The sequence below is a fragment of the Grampus griseus genome, assembly GCF_964374135.1.
Source record: "Grampus griseus genome assembly, chromosome: 15".
In the NCBI taxonomy this organism is placed as follows: Eukaryota; Metazoa; Chordata; class Mammalia; order Artiodactyla; family Delphinidae; genus Grampus; species Grampus griseus.
Window position 1 is genome coordinate 81,278,701 of NC_139009.1, and position 14,572 is coordinate 81,293,272.

The window sequence follows — 14,572 nt, forward strand, 5'->3', positions numbered from 1 at the left end:
AAGAGTTGGCAGAGTTGGTGGAAAACCAAGACAGGATAATGTCAAGATTGCCCACAGAAGTCTTTAAGGTGGAGGCAGTCAACTGAAATGGTAGATGAGGACTTGAAAGGTCCACTGGATCTAGCAACATGAATGGCACTAGTGACCTTAGCAAAACCACTTTTTTCTTTAATAGGGACTTGGCTCAAATATTTACAGACTGGTTTTTCACCTCCATGAATGTCCAACAGGACATTTGATAGTGTGTTGGACACTGAATTTGGGATGTCCTTCATTGTATGTGATGCCCCAGGCATTGCAGGATGTCAAATGTTGTAGCACGATCCAGTCATTGAGATGATAACAAATGCAAGCATTAATTACTCTGATTGAGAACTATTGCTGCTAAGACATCAGAGAATTGGAATCCCAAAATCCAAGCGAAGCCATAGTTTTAGCAGCACACCTGGGAATGGAAATCCACAAATACTTCCTGGAAGGGGTAGAATGGAATAAGTTTAATCAGAACAACAGCCTCACTTAGGTGTTTATTTGTTTTATGGAAGAATTCTACAAGAAGAATCCTAAAGTGAACATTTTTCAGAGTTCTACCGTTGTTTCTGATGAGAAACTTTCCATATAAAAATAATATAGTTCAGGAGAAATAAGGATGTTAGGAGACCTTAGATTCAACATACCTATAAGACCTATAATACATGCATTGGTATTGCATCTAATGGTGTTGTCATTGATGCCAGTAATAATAGTTATCATTTACTGAGCTGTTGTGTAACTGGCTTAGTTGAGATTCCCTAGGAGCTACCTGAGACAAGGACCCAGATGCACATGATTTTTGAGAGTGTGCTCTTTAAGGTAAGCCTGTGAGGGAGTCAGGGAAGCAGAAGGAATCAACGAAGAATGAGCACTCAGATAAATTCATGGCCTGACTCACAGGGTGCTCTGGAGGGATCATACTGCAGAGTTGTCCCACTGTCCCACTTTGAGGCAAGGGGTGGGACTATTGCAGCGCTAGGCCAGTCAGGCATCGGTTGCCACCTCCAAGCCAAAGTGGGGAGGCTGGTGGGCAGGGATGCAGGGTGAATCACTCTGGTGTGCCTGTGCCTGCTAGCTCCTTCATTCACACCAGCTGGAGAATGGATGATGAATTAAGGGTAAAGGGGACCTGGGTGGGGTGCTCACAGTCTTTATTACAATGCCAGACACCTAACATATATTATTTTCCTTTTATTTTGAAACAATCTCAAATTTACAGCAAAGTTGCAAGCATGGTACAAAGGCCTTTCCCTCTCCTCCCAACCATTTGAGAGTAAGTAGCTGACCTAATTCTCCATCATCCCTGAATAGTTTTTTAATGATTTAAAGAATTTTATTATTTTTAAAATAAATTTTAAAAATTGATATATAATTGACATATGCCATTATATTAGTTCCAGGTGTGCAACATAATGATTTCGTATATACTGCAAAGTGATCACTGTAAGAAGTTAACATCTATCAACACATAGTTATTTTTTTTCATTGCGATGAGAACTTTTAAGATATATTCACTTAGCAACTTTCAAGTATACAGTACGGTATTTTTATAGTCACCATGCTGTACATTTACATATCCAGGACTTACTTATCTTATAACTGGAAGTTTGTACATTTTGATCATCTTCACCCATTTTGCTCACCCTGCAAAAAGCACTTTTGATGGAACACCAGGACAGAATCCATATTGGAGTAGGTTAAAAAACGAATGGGAAGTGAGGAAGTGGATACTGGATGTGTAGCAACTCCACAAAGAAGCTCAACTCTGAAGGGGAGTAGACAGCATGAGAGATGGAAGATGAGATGGAGGTCGTGTTTGAGTGTCAGCAGAAGAAGGATCCAGTGGAGAAGCTGAAGAAGTAGGAGAGGGGTTAAGATAACCACAGGGTGGAAGTCTAGGAGCAGGGAGGACGGATCCATTCTTGAAAAACACTTCGGTAGGAAATTAGGGGGGGGAAAAATTGTACCACCTCAGATTCCAGAGAAATGGAATTTAGAAAGATGTACTATAAGCAAAGGGCAAGAGAATTGCGTGGCTCTTTTTAATGATAACTTGGAAAACTACTGGGACTAACTGCACAGAATCCATTCCCACCTGCATAATCCAAGAAAGACTAATTAGAGTGACTTCAAGAGGGTAATAGTAAATAAATAAGGAGCCACTGTGTCTTTATCGTAGCTTTATATGGAGCCCTGGTCATTGTATCGGCATCACCAAATTGTGAACACTGGATGCTTCTTACTCCAAGATGCAAGTCTTGATGGTTTCTATTCTAAGCCAAAAGAGAGATTGATTTCTGTGGAAGCCTGAAACAGATGACCACAAATTCTTTGGGCTCCTCTCATCAAGAGGTGGGGTCCATTTCTCCACCCCTTGACTCTGGGCTGCCTTTGCTGGTGCTTTGGTCAACAGAATGTGGCCAAAGTGCTCCTTCCAAGGCTAGCGCTGAACGGAGGTGCCCCATCAGCCAGCCAGCACCAGCCGCCAAAGGCGTGAATAAGGCCGTCCTGGACCTCCCCGCTCAGCCAACCTGTGCTGAATGAAGGAAGCCACGTGAGCAAGCCTTGACCATATAAATGTTAGAATAAATCGTTGTGTTAAGCCACTGGCGTTTGAGGCAGTTTGTTACGCAGCTATAGTTATTTGGAACTTTGCCTGACGGGGGAATTTCCCATCTGGCTAAGCCACAAGGATTTTCTTGCCAGCTGCACCGAGGGACACCCCGAGTGGTAACGTTCATTGCGCTCAGTGTGTTTGTTCTCCGACCCACTCCTTCCTACCTGTCCCTGTATTGGGAATACCAGCGTTTATTCCTTTAAATGCCATTTATCTTTTAAAACCGATTTTAGTTTCGTTCCCTTCCAAGTGGAGTTGCCTGCCCTTTGGACTATGAGACGTGCAAAGCCCCGCGCAATGCCTGGATGTTCAGTAAAGAACATCCGACCCGACTGCTCTGGGTACCAGGCGGGCTCCCCTCCAGACTGACTCAACCCCGCTCCTACCTGTTCCCCGCTAACGCTCTGGGCTGTCACGCGGGGAACCTCCATCTGCCCTGAGGCTCTAGGACTTTCGATATTATTGATACTACTATTCGAACGTGGGCGGCGTCCCTGCCTCTCCTCTGGCTCGGCGCCAGCTCAGCCGGTCGTAAAGACCCTCCAGAACCCCCGGCCCCGCCCCTACGCAGCGCTTCCGGTGCCCCGCCCCCCGCGGGCCGGGGCGGCGGGCGGGGCGGCTGCGTGCGCAGCAGGACGGGACTCCGGGTCGCACGCGTCCTTCCCCCACGGGCCCGCGCGCTGCTTGACCGCGACCGGAAGCCTCAGGTGCGTGAAACCGGAGGCGTGGCAAGGCGGGGCGGGGCAGGCAGCGTGGGCCCCCGAGGTCAGGCAGCGGGCGGGAACCTGAGACCCTGGGGCGGTGCGCACGGCTGGCGCTGCAGGCCCTGAAGTGTCCTGTCAGAGCTTGGGAAGACGTAGCTCCACGGTTAGGAACGGATTATCCGCAACACGGGAGGGTCAAAAAATTAGACATGTTGGGTGCCAGCCCCGTGCGCGCCCACCGAGAACCAAAAAGGCGAAATCAAACAGGCACACGGCTGTCCTGAGACTGGATAAGTTATGTACTAAGACAGGTGGCAAGATGGCAAGATAAAACTTGGAGGGGATTTTTTGAAGGAGCTGGGCCTGCCTAGGAGGGTAGGTGAGATCCTGTTATTTTTTGCTTTCTGTTCGATGATGGAGAAGCAGGTTTGGTAAATTCAAAGTGGTGGTAGCTAAGTGTCCCTCCCAGAACATGGAAATATGATTGTCCTCTGATTAAAAAACGATAAAAAATTAATAATTAAAAGGTAAGAGTAGAGATATGCAAAGTTAAAGAGACAAAATTTTATCAGGCCTTCAGAACTTGACAGTATCCTGACAACTAAAAAAAGACGGTACATCATGCAGCTGGCGGTCTGATCTGTTTTTGAAGCATGGAGTAAAAGAGAGGTGCGCCTGACCGGATGACTCCAGGCCTCCTCTGGGAGAGACAGGGTGTCCTGGCGTTAACAGTGGGGTCTCTCCAGAGCCCAGGAGCTTAGAGGCGCTTTCCTCAAGGCTCATTCCACCAGACATTGAAGTCATATAACTCCATCCTTTTGTCCGGATTCAGTATTCACCAAGCAAACTTATGATGAGAGAGTAGTTGGACAGGCCGATCTGAATATCCGGTTGATAGCCTATAGTTCTCTTTGTAAATTAATAAATTGGCATTCAGGTTTTCTCAGACATCCCTGGGTTCCCACTTTTTCTCACTCTTTGTGTGATTCTTTCTTGTCCTACGAGGCTCAGTAGGAAATGTTACCTCTTCACAGGGTCCTATTTGTTTGTGTGTTCAGGTGCCTAGAACAGTTTCTGGCACATAGTAGGCACTTAGCCTAACTCCCTCGACTTTCAGTCTGCTTTTTTTTTTTTAATTGGAGTATAGTTGCTTTACAGTGTTGTGTTAGTCTATGCTGTACAGAAAAGTGAATCAGTTATACGTATACATATATCCCCTCTTTTTTGGATTTCCTTCCCATTTAGGTCACCAAAGAGCATTGAGTAGAGTTCCCTGTGCTATACAGTTGGTTCTCATTAGTTATCTGTTTTATACATAGTAGTGTATATATGTCAGTCCCAATCTATCCCACCCCCCTCTTTCCCCCTTGGTGTGTCCATATGTTTGTTCTCTACATCTCTGTTGCTATTTCTGCTTTGCAAATAAGGTCATCTGTACCATTTTTCTAGATTCCACATATATATGTTAATATACGATATTTGTTTTTCTCTTTCTGACTTAGTCTGCTTTTTTGGTCACTTTTTTGATGAAGCCTAGCCTGACAACCCTATGTGAAATTGCAGCCTGGGGACTTCCCTGGCAGTTCAGTGGTTAAGGCTTGGTGCTTCCACTGCAGGGGGCATGGGTTCGATCCCTTGTAGGGGAACAAAGATCCCGCATGCCTCGTGGCCAAAATAAATGAATAAATAAATAAATAAATAATAAATTAAATTAAATAGCAGCCCAGTTCCTCTCACATACACATTTCCTTTGTTCCCTTTCCTTTTTCATATGGTCCTCATCACCTTCCTTGATTTGGTTCACTGATGAATCCCAAGTGCCAAGAACAATGCCTGTTGCGTAGTAGATGCAAGATCTCTTGAATTAATATCTTTACTGTGTTTCACTCACACCGTATCCACAATGCCTGGATGAATACAGATATTTTGATCACTATTAATACATTAGTTGGATCAATTCTGGAGCCCTTAGTTACCATCTCTTCAGCTCTGTGCCATTGGCTGCTGGTAGCCAAAGACTCTTAAGTCCAATGCAGTCAAAACGGACCAGTTATCTTCACCCTGTATCTCCTCTTCCTATGAAATCTGTCCTAGGAAATGTCACCTCTTTCCACCCATTTCCCAGGCCAGAAGTCAGGGTATGCATAAAATTAATAAAAGAGCTAACATCCTGTGTACTTTCTATGTGCCGGGCACTCTTATAAGCACTTTACATGTATTAGTTCATTTAATCCTGATATGAGTCCTGTCAGTTACCCACATATTACAGATAAGGGATCTGCGGCACAGAAAAGTCAATTAATCTGCCTTAGCTGGGAAGAGACAGAGTTGGGATTTGAATGCTGGCTTGTAATCATACCATAAAGGACCCTTGACTTCTTTCTCTCACCCTCACTGAACCAATTACCAGATATCAAGATTCTCCCTGCTTAAATCTCTAGGCGATGTCTCTGAAGTGTAAATCTGTAAAACTCTTCAGCACCTGCTCATCACCCTCAGGGTGAAGTTCAAGTATTTAACATGGATTTTTTTTTTTTATTTAGGCCCGAGGCTTGTGGGATCTTAGTTCCCGGACCAGGGATCAAACCCGTGCCCCCTGCAGTGAAAGCACAGAGTCCTAACCACTGGACCGCCAGGGAAGTCCCTAACTGGATTTTAAGTCTCTTCATAATCTGATCTCTACTTCTGCCTCCTTATCTCTTGCAGCTCCCCATTCCTGCACTCTTAAATACCAGCCAATTTAGTTAAATTCTTCGAATTCTTTGAATGGGTCTTCTTCTCCAAGCTACTGTACTTTGTTGGAATACTTTTCCTTACCCCTTCTATGTCTCAACTTCAATGTCACTTCCAATGATGAGAGGGTTAAATGGCCTTCTAATGTACTTACCCTGTCATAGCACTTATGACACCATATTTTTTTTTTTGTGGTACGTGGGCCTCTCACTGTTGTGGCCTCTCCCGTTGCAGAGCACAGGCTCCGGACGCACAGGCTCAGCGGCCATGGCTCATGGGCCCAGCCGCTCCGTGGCATGTGGGATCTTTCCGGACCGGGGCACGAACCCATGTCCCCTGCTTCGGCAGGTGGACTCCCAACCACTGCGCCACCAGGGAAGCCCTGACACTGTATTTTAATTATCACCTTCCTTGCTTTTTAGTGTCTCCCACTAGATAGTGAGTTCCTTGAAGGCAAGGACCAGTCTGTGACCTTAATGTCCTCATGTCCATCCCTTCTCAGTGTCTGCTACCCTCGTTCAGGCCCTCATTATCTCTAACTGGGACAACTGCATGGGTCGGTTAAACCGTCTCCCTGCCCCTAGTCTATCTGTTTTTAATCCATGCTCAACACTGCCAGCAGAAGCAGTTTTGTATAATGGCTGACTTAACACTTTCCTACTTAAAACACCTCACTAGATCCAGCTGCTTTTAGAAAAAGGCCAGATGCTTTAGAATTACATGAATTTGTCTCCTCCCCTTCTTTATTCTACCTTGTGCCTAGTAGGCACTCCATAAACATTTGTTTAGTGAAGGAGGGACTGATATCAAATTTGGTCAAACAGAACCAAGAACAAAGAGTTTAACCAAAGAAACGGCATCTGGCTGCAGAGGCTTCCTAGGACAGCACAGCCAAAGGTTTCAGTGGAGCTGGAAGACTGGTAGTGGAACTCCTTTGAGGAGGAAGTCCCCAAGACATGCCTTACTGTTGGAGGACTCTCTGTCTTTGCATTTGCCTGGAACATGCTACTCCCATCAACGTGGTAAAAACCATCAGATTTCGAGACTCAGTTCAAGTATCCCTTCCTCTGTTACACCTCTCCTGACCTTTCTAGATAGAAAGAGTGTAAATTGGTTCAGCTTTTCTGTAGCATAACTTATCAAGATATATCAAGAGTGATGAAAATACGAAGACTTGTTACCCTAGGAATTGTGCATCTAGGATGTAACTACAAGAGAATGGGGCCTAGTTCTGGGCTTTAATAACCCAGTCCTTCCCAGGTCTTTAACCTAAAGGAAAATTATGACCATTCTAAGAAACGAAATCGGAATAGAATGGTTTCTTTACAACCATAACCAGTCAAAATACTTCATTATTACAGCTAGTATTTTCAGCCTTTTCATCAGCACTGCTAGCACAAATAATGTGTAAAGTGTCAAAACATAATAAAATTGTTCCTAGCCTTTCTATTTAACCTTGCTACTCTGACCACCTCTCCCCTGACTTCAGGGGGTCCATCCTAATTTAATATTGATCTAAATAAAACAGGCTGCCAGTAAACATGTATCTCAAAATTAAATAGGAATTATTTTTAAAGTACTACAAGGACATAATTAAAGCTTTCCAGACAGATGTTCATGAGTACATTGTTGATAACATAGAAAAACTAGAGACAGTCTAAACTTACAAACTAAGAGACTGGTTGAGTAAACGGTGGTGTATCTTGACAATGGAATGTAACACGACATTAAAACCGATGTAAAAATAGGTTTAACATTGAATGAAATAAGAGTATCATTCCACTTTTGGTGGGGAAAAGTGTGTGTGTGTATTTTACACATGCACATAAAAAAATGGGTACACACTAAAGTGTTAATTGGGATTATCTCCGGGTGGTCATGTTATGGTTTCTTTTATTTTGCTCTTTTTGCTTGTCTGTATTTTCTCATTTTTCTCAAATAATGTGTATTACCTGTGAATTCAAAATAATTTGTTTGTCTCTGAGATATATTACATAATGTGTTTTCAGCTTTATTATTGGAAAAATCTGTACCCTTATTCCATTTCAACTAAAACAATTTGAGGTTTGTATCATTTATTTCCTTTGAGTACTCTGTTGTACAATTTTTGCTAAAGACTAATGATAAGGCTAAAAGGCAAGAAAAGCAACCAGACCGGATACTTAAATAAGTTTGGATTAAATAACCAAGAACTGATAGCTACAAACTAGAATTTAATTTTCTTTTTCTCCATCATTAATTTGTTTGTCTTCCATTTTTAAAAGCATGCTGATCCCATTTTCAATGAAGAATTGCTTCCAGTTACTTTGTAACCTCAAGGTCCCAGCAGCTGGTTTTAAAGACACAGTTAAAAGTGGGCTCATTTTACAGTCAGTTTCCAATGATGTTTACCAAAACCTGGCTGTAGAAGACTGGATCCATGACCATATGAATCTAGAAGCCAAGCCGGTTCTTTTCTTTTGGAGGAATTCTCCCTCTGTTGTAATTGGTCGGCATCAGAACCCTTGGCAGGAATGTAACCTGAATCTGATGAGAGAAGGAGGTGTAAAACTAGCTCGGAGGAGAAGTGGAGGAGGAACAGTCTACCATGATATGGGTAACATCAACTTGACTTTTTTTACAACCAAAAAAAAGTACGATAGGATGGAAAATCTAAAATTAGTTGTTAAAGCTCTGAAGGCTGTCCAGCCGCAGCTGGATGTGCGGGCTACCAAAAGGTTTGACCTTTTACTTGATGGACAGTTTAAAATCTCAGGAACAGCTTCCAGGATTGGCCAGACCGCTGCTTATCACCACTGCACTTTGCTATGCAGTACCGATGGGACCTTCTTGTCATCTTTGTTGAAGAGCCCTTACCAAGGGGTCAGGAGTACTGCCACTGCGAGCACACCTGCCTTAGTAAAAAATCTTATGGAAAAAGATCCCACCCTGACCTGCGAAGTAGTGATAAATGCTATTGCCACAGAGTATGCTACATCTCATCAAATCGATAATCACATTCACCTAATAAACCCAACAGACGAGACGCTGTTTCCTGGAATAAACAGCAGAGCCAAAGAACTACAGACCTGGGAGTGGATATATGGCAAAACTCCAAAGTTCAGTGTAAACACTTCCTTCAATGTGTTATATGAACATTCACACTTGGAAATTAAAGTATTCATAGACATAAAGAATGGAAGAATTGAAATCTGTAATATTGAAGCACCTGACCATTGGTTGCCGCTGGAAATACGTGACAAGTTAAATTCAGGTTTTATTGGTAGTAAATTTTGCCCAATTGAAACGACTATGCTTACAAGTATATTACATAGAACATGTCCAGAAGATGATGAACTACACAGTAAATGGAATATGCTCTGTGAAAAAATTAAGGGAATAATGTGATTCCAAGTAAATTTCTTAATATTGACAGTTTCAATGACAGAATTAAAAATGTTTACAGTACATTGTCTGTCTCTTAAAATAAAAAAGATCTAGTCTCCTTCAGTAACTTCTCCCTATTTGAAATTGTCTATCACCTATCCTAGTCCATATTTTCCATTGATGTCTAAGATCCTCTCTGTCTTTATTGATTTTAATACCTGGCTGCATTTGTATTTCACCTCCTTCCTCTGTTACCATCTTGGGGTTGTATACCATATGGGACACTCTGACCTCAGAGTCCGTTCTCTTTCTTACCTCTAGGGAATATAACCCCAGCTTCTTGCCACCTCTGATACCTTAAACTCTAAAATTCTCCCGTTTCATTGTTTCCTTATCCTTCCGTCCTCTCCCATTAAATCAAGCTTATTGCACTTTTCTAAGCCAATAACTTTTCCTCAGTCTCTTGCTTCAATTCCATTTCTTACCAGCATTCTCATTTGTTTCTCTTGACCTATCATAGCTACCCTTTTTTTTTTTTCCAACAATTGATTTCCACTCTTATACCCAGATGGCAGGCAATGCTAGAAGAAAATTCACATAGTTTTCAACTTGTATTTCTTTGTTCTGTTGGTACCAGATTCGACTCACCCGTTGACTCCCCCTCATTCTTCAGAGGCCTTATTCGTAAATGTTCCCACTCTTCCTAAGCTCAGAATTCCATTACTCTTAATCTGGTCACAAACCTTGATTTATAATTTGAGAGTGGAGGCTTTCAGAAATGAGCTCCTTCAGCGCCCCCGTGTTCTCTACTTCAACTTTTCTCATTTCATTCAATCTCAAAGAATTGGCTCGAGAATTGGCTGGTGGCTTTTTCCTCTCCAGCCTGTTTGTGCTTTGTATTGTACTATCAGTTATTTATCTCCTTTATCTTGCCTAACTCTCTCTCGACTTTTACTGGATCTTTAGCCTTAGTGAATAGACACGCTCATGTCTCCCCTTTCCCGAAGACTCCTGCTCAAGGCTTTACTCTGTTTATCTCCATCACTTCATTGTCAGACTTCTTCAAAGGGTACCACCACTGCCAACCATTTCCTGTCTCTACAGTTCACTCACATACTCCTCTTATTTCTACAGTAGTTCCTACATGTTTATTGAGTGCCTACTCTGTGCCAAGGACTTTGCTAGTTGTTGGATGTTCATGGTGAGTGAAAGCGACATGCTCACTGAGCTTAAGAACTGACAGTTTAGAGCAGTGGTTTCAAACTTTTTAAAAACTGGAGTACAAAATGTATTTTATATTGTGCACCAGCACACACATATGTTGCCTATACCTAACAAGTTTCACAATACGATGCTTATCCTTTACTACTTACTTATCTGATATTTTATATTCAATTTTATTTCTTTTAAAAATTGACTTTATGACCCATTAATAGGTCAAGACTTGAGTTTTTTAAAACTAGGGAAAGAAATCAGTAAATGCTTACAAAATGAGAAAAGTATGAAAGAAAAGTCCAGGCAGTTAGACAATACGGGCTCCCTAGCTAGAGTGATCAGGGACCTGACATTGAAGCTGAGCCCTGAGGAATGAGAAGTGGAGCAGGGAGGAGAGTAATCCGGATTCACCGGTTATCTATTGCTACATAACAAACCACTCCAAAACTTGGTAGCTTAAAACAACAACAGTCATTTATTCAGTCCAAGATCAAGGTGACAGCAGGTTTGGTTTCTTCTTCTTTTTTTTTTTTTACATCTTTATTGGAGTATAATTGCTTTACAATGGTGTGTTAGTTTCTGCTTTATAACAAAGTGAGTCAGTTATACATATACATATGTTCCCATATCTCTTCCCTCTTGCGTCTCCCTCCCTCCCACCCTCCTTATCCCACCCCTCCAGGAGGTCACAAAGCACCGAGCTGATCTCCCAGTGCTATGTGGCTGCTTCCCACTAGCTATCTACCTTACATTTGGTAGTGTATATATGTCCATGCCTCTCTCTCGCTTTGTCACAGCTTACCCTTCCCCCTCATCATATCCTCAAGTCCAGTCTCTAGTAGGTCTGTGTCTTTATTCCTGTCTTACCCCTAGGTTCTTGCAGCTCTATTTATAATAGCCCAGAGATGGAAACAACCTAAGTGTCCATCATCAGATGAATGGACAAAGAAGATGTGGCACATATATACAATGGAATATTACTCAGCCATAAAAAGAAATGAAATTGAGCTATTTGTAATGAGGTGGATAGACCTAGAGTCTGTCATACAGAGTGAAGTAAGTCAGAAAGAGAAAGATAAATACCGTATGCTAACACATATATATGGAATTTAAGAAAAAATAAAGTCATCTTCTTTTTTTAAAAAATTATTTTTTAATTTGGCCACACCTGGCAGCTTGTGGGATCCTAGCTCCCTGACCAGGAATTGAACCTGGGCCCCAACAGTGAAAGCACCAAGTCCTAACCACTGGACCGACAGGGAATTCCCAGGTTTGATTTCTTCTGAGGCCTGTCTCCTTGGCTTACAGGTGGCACCTTCTTGCTATGCCCTCACATAGTCTTTCATCTGTGTGCGTATCTGTGTCCAGATGTCCATTTCTTATAAGGACACCAGTCATATTGCATTAGGGCCACCCTAAAGACATCATTTTAACTTATTTCTTTGAAGACCTTATTTCCAAATATGGTTACATTCTGAGGTACCAGGGGTTGGGATTTCAACGTGTGAATTTCTTGGGGGGGTTGGGGGGGCTGCGGTTTGCACAATTCAACCCATAACAGGGGTTTCAGGACTCAGAGACCTTCAGACATCTTCGCCTGAAACAACGTAACCCAGTGTTTGGCTATCACATTAATTTCAGTCCTCTTAGGAGATCTTCTCCTTTCATGTATCTCAGTGGATCCAGATCCCATCCTTGTTTCTGAGGGATTGTGGGGAGCGGAGGTGGACACACAGGGTTTTGCTGCAGCTGGTTATCTCAAAATGGGAGCAGGGTAAGGGAAGGGGATTTTTCAAGTTGCTCCTGGGACAAACACAGGTGCCAGGCTAAATGTTCTTCATTTGAGGCAGGTTTCACGGGCAGGCCCCATTGTTCTTTTGCAATATTAAATACCAAGTAAACACAGTTTTGAAGGGGTTGTTCATGGGCCCGTTTTTAAGCACTACATGTGTCACAACAACTGAAAATTATTTTCTAAGAAAGGTATAAAAATTCTGACATGATGTGCTTGGTGCAATAAAGCAGCCGTGATGTTCTGATACCCTTTGTTTCTCGAGAGGAGGACATCAGGTGAAGGCTGTTAAGGGCTTCATGTTCTAAAAGGGAAATCTGACGAGCATTCCTGGAACACATGGATTAAAGGCATGTTTTGCAGGTCGATTCTGCAGAACTTTCTGCATGTCTGCATATGAGGATGAAGGGGAGGGAGGAATCAAGAATGACGCCTAGATTTCTTACTTAAGCAACTGGATGGATGGGGGTACACGGGAGCAGTGGGGGAGTGTGTATCAAGTTCAGTTGGGGCCTGTTATGTTTGAAATGCTTGTGTGTTTCTGAGATGCCAGGTGAAATGCCAAACAGGCAGCTGAGTATGTGAGATTAGAATTCCAAGGAGAAGTCTTAGCTTAATAGGAGTTGACAGCATATAGATAGTATCGTATATCATGAAAATGGATAATTGTGGACTTGTGTAATTCATCTAAAGTTTAAAGTGTTTAGCATCCAAGTCCCCTACGTTTGGGGAATCCTCCAACTTACAAATCTTGGTGGGAGGTGGAGCCCACCTTTTGGAGGAGGCCATCAAGAGGATGTGACCGCCAGTTGTCCTTCAAACTGGACCCAGGCAATCAGAGGCTCCTAACCTCCTCCCCTGTCCTTGGAATGTATGTTCTGCCCACTGTTCCTGTGCCAGGAGGCCACCAGGTCTGGCTTCACTCAAGCTTTCCCCTGTTGCCATGCAAAGCAGGCTGCCACCGTAAGGGCATTAGAGAAGCTGAGTACCATTTATGGATACCCTTGTCCAATAGACAGTGACTGGGCAGTCACATTTTAAAGGTCATGATATGCAAGTGTAGAACAAAGAATGTTGCCCACCATCCAGCTCTACAAGGATCAAGTCATTAGCCACTGCAGTCGCTGACTGACGGTGCACCCTGAAAGGAATTCAGGACGAAAACCAGGATGAGAACATATATGCTTTGGAAAAACAGGCCCCTTAGATAGATATATCTCAGGAAGATTTTTAGAGAACCCAGATTTTTGCATCTTTGCATACATAGAAAAAGCACTAACATCATTAACTAATATATCTGTTCCTCATGACCAGCACTAACCTTTTACTGAGATGTATACTTCACTGCACCGTTTCCGCAGCCAAAATCACATATATACTGGCTTCTTCCCCTGTGTCTTGGGGAGCAGTCCCCTCTGGGCTACCAAGAGGCTGTTTCCCAGGCTATAGTCCTCACTAAGTTTTCCGAATAAAACTGAAACTAACAACTCTTATGTTGTGCCTTTTTCTTTCAGTCAACATAAGATTGGGTGAAGGAACATGACACTGAAGGAGGTTCTGTCTCTCCTACAAGCTACAACCAGCAGAGTCGGTAGAAAGGAAGAATGAAACATTAAAGCAGCAGATTGAATTACTAACAGGTAAAAACCACCTTGGCCAGATGGACTAAAGTACTATCCCAGGCTTTAAGACATTTGAGTGATCAACCAGGAGGGCCTGCTGCCCCACAGGCCAGATGGGAGACCCTTGCCTAGACACACAATACCCACAGTAAGGTATGGAAACTGCAGGAGACAGCCGTTTCCCTCTCACAGTGGATCTACGTGCTATGCTGCCGAGAACACCAAGCCCCGTCCCACCTGGGAGGGGAGTTTGCAATGGGATTTGTAAAGGGACGTCCCACCAAGACGGGTGAGTTACTTTGCATCCCTGTATGAGGAGGAATGACTCATTCTCCACTGGGATGCTGATGTCCTGCTGCAAACCAGACCCATCCAGGTACTACACCTGGAACAGAACACACACCTTTGAAAAAGGGGAGAAGGTGGGAGTCCTGGTCTGGCAGATCCTGCCCCGTCCATCTCCTCACACCTGATAGTGCTTCCTCCCCCA

The 14,572-nt window shown here is 43.2% G+C and overlaps 1 protein-coding gene across 3 annotated transcripts; it reads left to right on the forward strand.

Annotated features, from left to right (window-relative positions):
• The first annotated feature begins 3,291 nt into the window (after positions 1-3,291).
• Positions 3,292-14,223, forward strand: LIPT1 (lipoyltransferase 1). 3 transcript variants are annotated; one of them, XR_014297817.1, is made up of 2 exons: positions 3,292-3,357; positions 13,975-14,223. XR_014297817.1 is itself a non-coding variant. In XM_082672316.1 (2 exons), exon 2 carries the CDS (start codon positions 8,353-8,355, stop codon positions 9,472-9,474), a length of 1,122 nt encoding a protein of 373 aa, XP_082528442.1. In that variant the 5' UTR covers positions 3,293-3,357; position 8,352; the 3' UTR covers positions 9,475-9,574. The 3 variants fall into 3 exon arrangements, 1 of the variants encoding a protein (XP_082528442.1); XR_014297818.1 differs by lacking the exon at positions 13,975-14,223 and adding an exon at positions 5,898-6,083; XM_082672316.1 differs by lacking the exon at positions 13,975-14,223 and adding an exon at positions 8,352-9,574 and having other exon boundaries at positions 3,293-3,357.
• Positions 14,224-14,572: the final 349 nt, after the last annotated feature.